The sequence below is a fragment of the Pelodiscus sinensis genome, chromosome 1 (assembly GCF_049634645.1).
Source record: "Pelodiscus sinensis isolate JC-2024 chromosome 1, ASM4963464v1, whole genome shotgun sequence".
Taxonomy (NCBI): Eukaryota; Metazoa; Chordata; order Testudines; family Trionychidae; genus Pelodiscus; species Pelodiscus sinensis.
In genome coordinates this window covers 227,051,691-227,064,107 of record NC_134711.1, presented here as the reverse complement: position 1 = coordinate 227,064,107, position 12,417 = coordinate 227,051,691, and the positions used below count along the sequence as shown (strand labels likewise).

Sequence of the window (12,417 nt, the reverse complement as noted above, 5' to 3'; positions counted from 1 at the left end):
CATTTATTCCTATCTTTTGTTTCCTATCTTTTAACCGTTATCAATCCACGAAATTACTTTCCCTCTTATCCCATGACAGGTTACTTTACTTAAGGTTCTTTGGTGAGGAACCTTGTCAAAGTCATTCTGAAAAAATCTAAGTACACATTATTCACTGGATTTTCTTTTGTCCACATGTTTGTTGACCCCCTCAAAGAATTCTAGTAGATCGGTGAGGTGTGATTTTCCTTTACAAAAACCATGTTGACTCTTCCTCAACAAATTATGTTCATATGTGTGTCTAACGATTCTTTTCTTTACTAGTTTCAACCAGTTTCCTGAGTACTGAAGTCAGATTTACTAGCCTGTAATTATGGAGATCACATCTGGAGCCCCTTTTTTAAAAATTAGCATTGGATTAGCTATCCTCCAGTCATTGGTACAAAAGCTGATTTAGATGATATGTTACCGTTTACAAATCATAGTTAGCCATTTTGCAATTTCACATTTGAGTTCCTTCAGAACTTTTGGGAGAATACCATTTAGTTCTTGTGACATGTTACAGGTTAGTTTACCAATTTGTTCCAAAACCTCCTCTAATGACACCTCAGTCCGGAACAATTCCTCAGATTTGTCATCTAAAAAGAATAGGATAGGTTTGGGAATCTCCCTCACATCCTGAGCCATGAAGACCAATGCCAAAAAAATCATTTAGTTTTTGCTATCATCCTTAAATGCTTCCCCCCACTGGTTGATTAGTAGGCTTTATGCTTCTCATGTACTTAAAGGTTTGTGGGGGGGGGGGGAGGTTGCTATTATTTTTAAGTCTTTTGCAAGCTGCTCTTAAAATTCCTTTTTTTGCCTTCCTAATTATATTTTTACACTTCACTTGCCAGAGTTAATGCTTATTTCTATTTTCCTCATTAGGATTTAACTCTGCTGCTTCTTTTACTTTGCTTTTTAGCAACATTGGCACTTTTTTTGGCTCTCTATGTTTTTTTTTAATTTGGGGTATAAATTGTAGTTGAACCTCTATTACTGGGTCTTTAAAAAGTTTCCATGCAGCTGGCAAGGATTTCACTTTTTGGTTTGTATTTTTAGAACACAGTGTATAACCTCAAATAGGGGAATAAAAATCCTGTAGGGAGGAGATAGTGAGATAAACTCCCCTAGTCTTTTTTACTAAAAGAAGAAGAAGCAAAAAAGGCCCTTGACACTTCCTGTAATTTGGGGTATTGCAAAGAAAAAGAAAAAGATCGATCCTCATATTTTTTATGAGCTCTGGGGTAAAATCATCCATAAAAGGGATGACTTAGCAGTATTTCTAGAGGGGAGTGATTTCTCTGGAGGTCAGAAAATCACACAAATCTTTATTCAGTTTGGTGGCAATATATTAACAAAGCTTTTTAGAGCCTGGAATGTCTCCAGCATACATCAGCTTCCTCTTTGCTGCTTTGCACTGAAGAGCAAGCATCTCTGTATTTAAGAACATAAGACTTTTCCATACAACTTCAGCTGATCTGCCATCACACTTCCTTGAACAACAGCACTTCTGAGCTCAGGAATTGGGCTCCTGAATAGGATTGTCAGTTTTGGTTGAATGTATTTTGAGGCTATGTCTACCCCACAGAGTTTTTTCAGAAAAACGGCCGTTTTCGGAAAAAAAACTTGTGGAGCGTCCACACCTCAAGCATGTTTTTGTGAAAAAATATCGAAAGAACAGAGGGTTTTTCTGGCATAAGTATTCCTCATTCTATGAGGAAGAATGCCTTTTTGCAAAAGAGCTCAGGTCCGAGACCTGGAGGAATAATTTCTGTTGGGATGGAATCATATGATCCCCCCCCAATCTTAGTGCTGTCCCAAGCTGCAGACCGATATACATCATCTGTGATTACCTCAGCAGGCCCAACAATTCTGTCCTCTCCAGAAGCAATGGCAGTGGTAACCAGTAACCAGACAGCTGCCTTAAGGCTTAAAGGAGTCTGTAGCATGCCAGCCTTTCCATAAGAGTTGCCAGCTCCTTCAGATTCCCTCCACAGAAGCTCTGTCTGTGTCAGTTGAGATGCTTTTGACAACTGACCCTCTTTCTTCTCCAGAGACTGCTTTTTTAACTCTTCAGTGCCCTTTTTGATCTCATACTTTCATAGTTTAAGGCCACCATTACATCATGTAGTCTGACGTCTTGTATATCACAAGCCTTTCTATTTCAGCTATATTGAGTTCAGAGTTTAGTGCTGTGTGCCAGAGACAGAGAACAGGAGTGACCAATATGCCACCAATGCCCAAGGCCCCTACAGTGGGAGCGAATTGACTAGGTGTTCTATGTCTAGTTTATCCCAGCAGATAAACCATGCCCCATGCTGCAAAGGAAGGCAAAATGTGCCAACATCTCCCACCAATCTGACATGTAGGAAAATTCCTTTCTGACCCAAATCTGATGAGGAGTTTAACCTTGGACATGTGAGCAAGTCATGTGAGTCTGGCACCTCAGAAGGAAGATTCTTTGTACCACCTCAGAGCATTCATCTACGCCGTTTGGTTTCCTGTTTCCATCTGTGGCCAATCCCTGATGCTTCAGAGGAAGGCAGAAAAAAACCCAAACAAACCCAGAATGCATCTGGTCAACTGTGCACTGGGATAGGGTGAGGAGGGAGGAGGGAATTCCTTCCTGACCCTTGAAGCCCTGAAACATGAGACTTGCTTATAGTCATTGACTTTGTACAAAGCTGCAAGCATTATGAGTATATCAAGGGCAACAGAGATATTCCTATTCTTCCCCTCCTCCATGAAGGAAGGGAGAAACTATAGAATTACAGCTTCCAAAGACACAAGGGACTACCTTGATCTGCCAGCCTGAACTTCCCCCTGCCTCCCACTGACAGAGGCTGCAGAACGTCTTCCAGAAACAAGCTGAAAGTTTGTATTAAGGTATATGTCATGTCTTAAACACTCCAAGCGATGGTGAGTCCAGCCCCTCCCCTGGTAATCTGTTGCTGAATTTAATTACCCTCTCCTCTAAGAAATCGTGTGTTATTTCAAGGTTGATTTTTTTCTAATTTTAACTTCCAGACATAATCTTGTTATGCCCTTCTCAGAGAAGTTGAAAATCCCCTACTTTCAGATCACTTTCCATGGATCAGTATCTGTACACAGCGACCAAGACACTTTTCAACCTTGTCTTCAGTAAGTTCAAGCTCCTTAAGCCTCACATCAGATGCCTTGGGCCATTCTTGTGGCCTTTCTTTGAACCCTTTACTATTTCAACAACAACAACAACAACAACAACCACAAAAATGATAATTAATAAAACACCTTGCTTTTATATAGGGCTTTTTCCATCTGTAGATCTCCAGACACTTCACAATGGAGGTCACTATATTCACCACAGAATCATATAATACTAGAACTGGAAGGGACCTTGAGAGGTCATCACACAGCAGGATCAAGCACTGTCTAGATCATCCTGATAGATGTCTATCCAACTTGCTTTTAAATATCTCCAGTGATGGAAATTCCACCACCTCCCTAGGCAATTTAATCAAGTGTTTAACCACCCCAAGTTAGGAATTTTTTCCTAATGTCCAACCTAAACCTCCCTTGCTGCAACTTAAGCCCATTGCTTCTTGTTCTATCCTCAGAGGCCAAGGAGAACAAATTTTCTCCCTCCTCCTTGTAACACCATTTTAGGTATTTGCAGATGAGGAAACTGAGGTGAGGTGAAGTGACTTCCACAAGGTCATCCTGAAGGCCAGTGACAAATCTGGAAATAGAACCCAGTGTTCTCAGTCCTGGGCCAATGTTCGGTCAATGAGGCTACATGCCTCCCCCAAAAGGAAGTAGATGAGTAGAGTGGATGGAGCAAGCTCCTAGCCCATATTCTTGAAGAATGGTCTCTAGAATGGGATACAGTATTCCAGTAGCAGTCTCAGCAATGCTGCATGTGAGACAGTATTTCTTCCCTACTTCTGTCTGGTATTCCCCTTTTTATACAGCCAAGGATTATGAGCCCTTTTTGCGACATGATTTCACTGAGCACTCTTGTTTGAGAGATTTTGAACAATGATTAAGACTATCATTTTGTTGCAGAGGTCACAGAAGTCATGGAATCCCTCACTTCCAGAGACCTCCATTACTTTAGCCCTCAGATGCTTGGAGTGGCGTTCCCTCCCAAGGTCTCCCCTCTGCCTGCAGTGGCTCAGAGCCTATGGGACCCCACTGCCCCTCTGTGCTATAGCTCCCAGCCACTGCAAGCTGTGGGGGTGCCCCACAACTCTCAGCTGCTGTGGGTAGCAGAGGACCCAGCAGCTCTGAACTACTGCAGGCAGTGGGGGTTCCAAGCCAGGGACACCAAGAGCAGGGTAGGGATCAGGTGCTCTTCATTTTACCACATACATTTTTAGTAACAGTTGAGGACAAGTGGTGGGCTTCATACATTTTTCTTTGTTGCCCGTGAGCAGTCTGTGACTTTTACTGAAAATAGGATGATAAAATCTTAGCCTTAGCAATGATCCCTAAGTCCTTCTCTGGGCTCCTGCTTTCAAAGACAGGCTACCAGCTTTAGAAAAAACAGGTTTACAACTTATTGAAAACAGAATAGAGAACCCTTAGTGCTAGCTAACAATTTGCCCGTTATCTTTCAAGTGCAAGGGTGCTGGAACAATTTTTATAGTGGGGGGTGCTGAGAGCCACTGAACCAAACTGGAAATCCAGTGTATAATGGAAACCACATCAAATGAGGGGGGTGCTGCAGCACCTCCCTTTCCATTCCCCACACTCCTAGTTCTGGGACCTATGTTCAAGTATGTGCCTGAATAGTCTTAAAATATCCAGCTATTGTGCTGCAACCCTGCACAGACCCTACTGAAGGTGACACTATAATAAACATTTCTCTAGTCCAACATGAATCTGTGTTTATATTAAGTTTCATATAAATATTCTTACATTATTACCAAGCATTTTTTTGTCCATCACACCTGCAATTTGCATTCTCTTTGCAAGGAAATTGGGGCCCTGGTCAATAGTTTTTCCAGATAATTTAGTAAAATGGTCTGTGGTTCATTGCAACCCCATTGCCACCCCCAAGCATTCAAAAATTGTAAGACACTTAAGTCCAAAATAATAAGATTTTCTTAAAAGTCAGTCTTTGTTTAAAAATCTCCTGCTTTTTAAGACTTTACTGATGTTGTTTTCAAGCTTTCCTTTACAACCACAAAGGCTTGAAACTTTTATTTAAATGTGAAATCTGAAGTTCTTGTATAGTAATATGATCCAGGTGCTGGGGCTTGAAAAAAAATACAAAATATGGTGAGATTCACAATAAATTAATGTAGTTGGCAACTCTACCATTCTCTTTGATTCCCGGGACCTCCAAAAGAACATAGAGGCACAGAGAAATCATATCAAATACACACACACACGCACACACACACACACACACACACACACACACACACAGAGCAACCTTCTACACACACACATACAGAAACATCAGCCTCCCACCTCCCGTGTACACACTCACCAACCCCTCTCAGGCATATACACCAGCCTGCACACTCCCACACCAGTTCCTGCACATTTCACTCTTCCAGTGAAAAATCTCTCCTAAATCAAATGGCCCTAAAGGATTATATTTGTAACTCCACTGTTCCATCCCCTTTACACACCATCCCACACATCTGTTATACGAGTAGGCTTCAACCTAATACTTTGAAAGCTGGACATATGGGAACATTGTTATATCATCTTTATTTGTTTCTCTTACCCACTGTCACTCCTCTCTTTTACCCCCTCCTCTTCCCAAAACTATATAATTTAAGAGTCCACTAGGAAATTAATCTCTGTTTTGACTTCTCATCTTTATTTCTATTAACAGATGCTTATCCCAATTCTGAAGTGGTCTATGTCTGGACTAATAGCACCACTACATCTGTGGTTGTTGCAGAAGATGGGTCACGACTTAACCAGTATCATCTGATGGGCCAGACTGTAGGAACTGAAAACATCAGTACCAGTACAGGTGTGGTAAAATGCATCTTTCCACCACACAGTTGCTCAGGGGAAAATGAGGTTCAGTGGGGAGATGCTTACAGACTCCTGGCTCTTTGATGGGGGCAATAGGGAGATGCATATCAGCACTAGGCAACTGCACAGTAGCACCTGAGGGTTACGAGCACCAGACCTACAACCTGACCAGTTAACCACACACCTCATTTGGAATTGGTTCTATGCCATCAGGCAGCAATACAGGCCAAAACCAACCAAACAAACAATCAAACAAACAACAAATACAGCACAGTACCATGCTAAACATAAACTACTAAACATATAAAGGAAAGCAACATTTTTTTCCTGTGTAGTAGTGTTTCAAAGCTATCTTAAGTCAATTTACCCTTGCAAACATTTGAAAGAACAACCATAACATTTTGTTCAGGGTTAAGAACACTTCCAAGTTACAAACAACTTCTGCTCTGGAGGTGTTCCTCACTCTGAGGCCCTACTGTATTTGCTGATATCCTAGCATTATTGTTGGCTTATTTCCCTGCTGGAGGAACAGCCCTGGGAGATAAACACTGCCTATCCGTGAGCTGTGCACCAATCCCTAGGTTTATAGTGATTCACTTGATGAAAGCATTTGGGGGAGGGGAAGAGGGAAGGTGGCAGCTGTTGTTGGGCTTTGCAGCGTGTCGGGGACTCCACGTGGCCGGAGAGGAGGTGCTAACCCCAAGGATTCCCATTTCCTCCGTAACTGGAAGTGGAGGCGCCAGATGTGGCAGCATTAGAGAGGCAAAGAAGCTTTAATCCCAGCCCAGCCACCCACGTGAGCCCCCTCCCTTCTCTCCCCCACCTCCTGTTTAAGGCTTCCATGTCAGGGCAGCCCTGTGCTCTGATGGAAGAGGAGGGGGGGCACCTGGGAGGGTGAATTCCGACCAGCCCTGACAGTTACTTGGGTTCTGCAGCACAGAGGCTTTAATAGGTTATATAATACACTTGTCTTGAGGGAATTAATGGAGTAGAGTAGAAGGGCTCCTATGATTGGAACTGAAAGTGTCCTGCCTTTAAACAAAACCAGTTCTCCCCACACGCGTGGCTTTATTCACAGGGAACTTTTAGAATACAGATTTGAGCAGTGAGCTGGGCAGAAAGGAACACTAGTAAAGCACCAAGGTGTGTTTATTGTGAGGACCTGGCACCTCCTTTCATTGGCTAAAAACGACAGGCTCTGAGGTCTAATTTGAGACCCCGAGGAGAAGGTGTAAACCAGACTGGTAACCTGTTTCTCTCCATGGAAGGGATATTTAGGACACTTCAGTGTGCGCACAGTCCTCTCCCTCCCCTTCCCCCCACAAAAGTTGGTAGGGTGGTTTAAGGAATGAGAAGTTCTCTATTCAAAATTAGACAAACAAACAAATAGCCCTGTGGAAGGTGGGACTCATCTTGAGTCCAGCTAGGCTTACTATTTACTCCCCAAACAATCCCAGAAGAAGAGCAATCTTCCTCTGCATAGTGCAAGGCAATCGCAAACCAAAGTTATCCTTCACTTGCCTGCAAGTTCTAACCGTTCTCAAGCCCTTCCATATCCATAAAGCAGTTGCTAAATAAACCAAAAGACTCAGCAGCCAGGATATGCATGTTGAAATAATCACAGTTGCTACCCTAGCAGCAAAGAGCCTCATGGAGAAAACAAGCTGCCTCCCATTAAAGAACAAAGACATGTTTCCTTACCAGTTCACCATCATAGCTGCATTGTTTTCTGCAATGAAGGGCAGCTCGCCTTTTGCCTTCAACACTGCCAAGAAAAAGATCCAGGGGATGTATGGGAGCATCTCCTAGAAACTCTCCCTGATCCCAGGAGAAATAAAACAGTCCCAAGCAGACTCTCCAGGGTGTCAGCTTGGGGCCACTTCCACGTCTCAGCTTTGCCGCTGAAGGTAGCTTGCACTCCTCAACCTCCGGAAATAGCAGAAACCTTAGAAGGATCAAAAAAAATGTGCCCCAAAATCACCTCCCCTTCTTTTCCTAAGATTAGGCTAATAAATTACTGTTTTCCAACATCCAGGATATTTTAATGTCCCAGGTTGCATCTGGGCAGACTGGATTCTGATTGCAGGGCGGATCACAAAGAGCAGGACACAGATTGTAACCAGGGATTAGCAAAATACAAAAATCCGATTTTACACAGGGAAAGCATCAGTCAGTGATGGATTTTCTGTACTTCATCAAGCTCTCTGTAGGCTGGTAATCAGGGTTACTTGTGATCGGATGCTTAAGACATTTCTCCTTTGTACAGAATTGTAGAATGTGCGGGGCAAGGAAGAAAGAATATTGCACAAACCAACAGTCTGGATACTTTGGATATATTTTGCGCCACATGTCAAAATACTGTACAGCCCTTTCAACAGCCCAAGGGAAATATTTGTATATATTCAAGTTTTGCACATTCTTGATGCTATCATTTCAAGTTGATGCTTTTTAGAAATAAGTAAAATCTGTCTTACTGTATGCTACTGATTTTTGCATCCAGCTCCCCACGTACTACCTGAACAAAAAAGATTCTCTGATACTTAGACTGCACCAAAAAATCATGGAATCTGGCACATTTTAGCATTGGCATGCTTCAAAAACTCTGAGACTGCTAATCTTTGCCCTCAAGCCCCCAAATTCTACTGGCTATGTAGGGAACACATATGCCACAAAAATCTCCCATGGAACAGTGTTGCAAAAAAACAGAACAAAGCCCCAGTACTTCCACTTCATACATAAAGAATACATCCAGCCATTTGTATGTGTCAAAATATCCCTGCACTGCCTACATAGAGAAGATATTTGGAACAAGTCCAGCCCCTTTCATTGCACCAAAGATCTTGGATTTCTTCATAATGCAGCACCACACTGCTACAAAAATCCTGATCCAAAATATATAATGTGCTGGAATTTGCCAGTTTCTCTACTCACCCCCAAATTCCAATATAGAACACAGCTAGCTGTTCCATCTATATAAAAAAATTACAGATCTTTGTGTATCCTGAGGCAAAAAAGGAGTACTGAAGAAAAGGATCTGGGTGTTATAGTGGACTACAAGCTAAAAAATGAGTCAGCAGTGTGACCCTGTGCAAAAAAAAGGAACCATCATTCTGGGATGCATTAGCAGAAGTGGTGTAAATCAATCAATTATTCTTCTCCACTACACACTAATTAGGCCTCATCTGGAGTATTGTTTCCAGTTCTGGGTGTCACATTTCAGCAAAGATGTAGACACACTGAAAAAAGTCCAAAGGAGAACAACAAAAATGATTAAAGGTCTAGAAAATATGACCTATGAGGGAACACTGAAGAACTGGATTTGTTTAATCTGGAAAAGAGAAAACTGAGGCTATGTCTAGATTACAATGCTTCATCGGGAAAAAGGTACGAAAATTGCACTCCACAATTTGCGTACCTTTTTCAGATAGTTTTGTAGGAAGAGGCGTTTCTGAAATTTGGCCTGTCTACACTGGGCCAAATTTCAGAAAATCCTCCTTTTTTGGAAGAGCCCTTCTTCCTTGTGGCATGCGGAAGACAGAGCTTCCGAAATAGCATGTCTGCTCTTCCTTAAAAAAAAAAAAAAAAAAAAAAACCTAGAAGAGCAGACGTGTTCCCTGGATGCAGCAGAGTTATTCCAGGATACCTCCAGTATCCCGGAATACCCCCGTAGTCTAGACATAGCCTGAGAGGGGACATGATAACAGTTTTCAAGTACCTAAAAGGGTGTTACAAGGAGGAGGGAGAAAAATATTCTCCTTAACCTCTGATGATAGGACAAGAAGAAATGGGCTTCAATTGCCAATGGAAGTTTAAGAAAAATTGTTTGCTAGGGTGGAATAAATTGCCAAGGGAGCTTGTGGAATCTCCATACTGGAGATGTTTAAGAACACATTAGACCAACACCTGTCAAGGAAGGTCTACATGGTGCTTGGTCCTGCCATGAGTGCAGGCAACTGTACTTAATGACCTCTCGAGGTTCCTTTCAGTTCTGTGATTTTATGATTTTATGTATAGTCTGGTTTAAAGTGACACAACAATACAGATTTGACATACCTGGATTCTGCCAGAATCTCGCATTTTATTTCACCCAGGGTCTCAGCCTACAAGTGTAGCCACCATTCCACGACTGATAAAGTAGACCTTGATGTATCCAGCCTAAGAGCATATGAAAAACACAGATATAGTATCTGGATCTTACTGGAGCATGCCCATTTTTAGCCATATTCTTTCTCCAAAATTCTGTTGTCTAATTCTTTTTTTTAATGTAGCAACTCACACTCTATCAACATATCTAGGTCAATGCTTCTCAAAGGATGGGCTGCATCATGGAAAGGATGTCAATGGATCACAGGATCAGTGTGGAGGAGAGACCCAGGGGCAGGGAAGTTGGATAGTTAGCCTGCTCAGCATTTACACTGCACAAATGGCTTCTGTCCCACGGGCTTTAGCTCAGCACCCTCCTGCTTTTGCACCATTTTTAACTGCTATCAAATTTGACCTGACTATTCTTGTCATGTCAGAGAAACAGGTCATTCCTGAGTGATGCTGCAAGGGGTTGCGTAGGCCAAATCTGAGTGACACTGCAACTGAATGGGCAGGTCACAACGCCACTGACATTTCTCCAAGCTGCTCCTTGTCATCATGATGGACTGGTGCTGTGACCTCCTTTGCCAGGTGGAACCTCCAAGAGCAGGGAGCCTCCAAGAGCAGGGAGCCCATCCCTGCATTGAAAGGAGTCTTCACTGTGGGCTGAGTGCAGGGCTAACTCTTCACATAACAGCCCCCCACACCTTGGGGCATTCCCTCTGCACCACTCTGAGATTAGAGCTGTGGTGCCAGGATAGAGGATGCTGCTGTGGATGGTCAGTGTCCCCTTGGCAAGATGAAGAGAAGGTGGCAGAGGAGGACTTTGGTCTATGATTTTGCCCCACCACCCCAATTTAGATTCTGAATGGGTCACCCCCACCCAAAAAAAAAGACAATATGCAGTTGTTTGGTTGCTTAACTAAAAAGTTTGGGGCCCACCGATGTAGACCTGCAACTTGACTCAGCAGCAGCACAAAATCACACAGCCTAACACCTGGATCCAGCTCAGTTTTCAATCTGGGACCAAAAATATTACCAAGTAAGTGCAGAAGAAATGCAGCAGCTCCATTTCTTCTGTATTATTAACAGTGTCTTAGGATTACTGATGCTGAGAATGGCATCCTACAGTGACAGACTCTGCATAGATATATAACCAAAATGAGGTCTTGTTCCAAAGAGCTTAAATCTAAGAGAGAAATCCTGGTGCTGCGGCATTCAGTCGAGTTTTGCCATTGACTTTAGTGTGGCCAGAATGTCATTTTTGCATAATACAAGAGGCAGCAGCAGGTGAACAAAATAAATGTCTGGGATGGGCACAAAGTAACAACGAGACAACACCAGGCAGCACAAAAGTCGTGGTCACCTACCCACCCCAGCTGAGATTTTTGCAGGCATGGTGGCTGAGAGAAAAATGCAAATTTCATGGATGCAAATGCAAATTCCAGGCTGGAACCAGCAGCTACTTCCCCTCCCCCCAGCTCCCACCCCGATCTCCTCAAGATGGTAAAGTGAAATTAATGCTGCCTAAATTTGGGGAAAAGTTGAGGCATACTTGCAGTGCCACATTGGGCCACAAGGAGGAACGAAGGGATAACACACACATTATCAGGCAGCGTGGGAGAAAGTGGAGAGGTACTTACTGGAAAAATGAACAGTGGACAGAGCTGGAATCTGTGGAGTGACCATGGTGGGACCAATGGCTCAATACTATGTAAAAAAATGATAGGATGTGAATCAGCCATGACTGTCCTTACAAATGAAAGCAAGTAACTTGGCTTTTGCAGTTTGCAATTTTTTTTAAAAAGGAGCAGCCACTATGCATACTTTCTGCATAGCACTACAAAAACTATTATCTGCCTGCTGCTTCCTACCAGGTTTTGTTGTGTTCCTTGCCCCTTCCTCAAATCATACTGTCAAAGTAGGCAACACTATTTGACCACTCTTTGGGTATGTCTACTCTGCAGAGTTTTTTTGAAAAATAAATCAAAAGAACAGAGAGGGTTTTCCAACACTGGTAAACCTCTTTCAATGAGAAATAGATCTTTTGGGAAAAGGTGTGTGGGGACGGGAAAGAGGGAGATCTTTTGAAAGAAGAGGAAAGAGGAAAAGAGAAAAAAAACACAGGTGCCCCGGTGGCCACTCTGTCCAGAGCAATCACAGCTTAAATGTGAGCTACGCTACATCTAGACAGCAAGCCTCTTTCGAAAGAGGCTTTTTCAAAAGATACTTTAAAAAAAAAACACTTTCGAAAAGGAGAGTCTAGACTACAACCAGTACTTTCGAAAAAGCAAGCCACTTTTTCAAAAGAGAGCACCCAGGCAGTCTGGATGC

General features: G+C 42.8%; 2 protein-coding genes across 2 annotated transcripts in view; one reads left to right on the top strand and one right to left on the bottom strand.

The window, feature by feature from the left end:
* Positions 1-8,064, bottom strand: part of GABRB3 (gamma-aminobutyric acid type A receptor subunit beta3) — a 282,050-nt gene extending 273,986 nt beyond the window's left edge. The window contains exon 1 of the mRNA XM_006116094.4: positions 7,702-8,064. Within this exon, the coding sequence (XP_006116156.1) occupies positions 7,702-7,802 (101 nt within the window). The 5' untranslated portion in view covers positions 7,803-8,064. The remainder of the gene's footprint in view (positions 1-7,701) is intronic.
* Positions 1-12,417, top strand: part of GABRA5 (gamma-aminobutyric acid type A receptor subunit alpha5) — a 96,124-nt gene that overhangs the window by 71,020 nt on the left and 12,687 nt on the right. Inside the window, exon 7 of the mRNA XM_075916457.1 lies at positions 5,852-5,995. Within this exon, the coding sequence (XP_075772572.1) occupies positions 5,852-5,995 (144 nt within the window). The remainder of the gene's footprint in view (positions 1-5,851; positions 5,996-12,417) is intronic.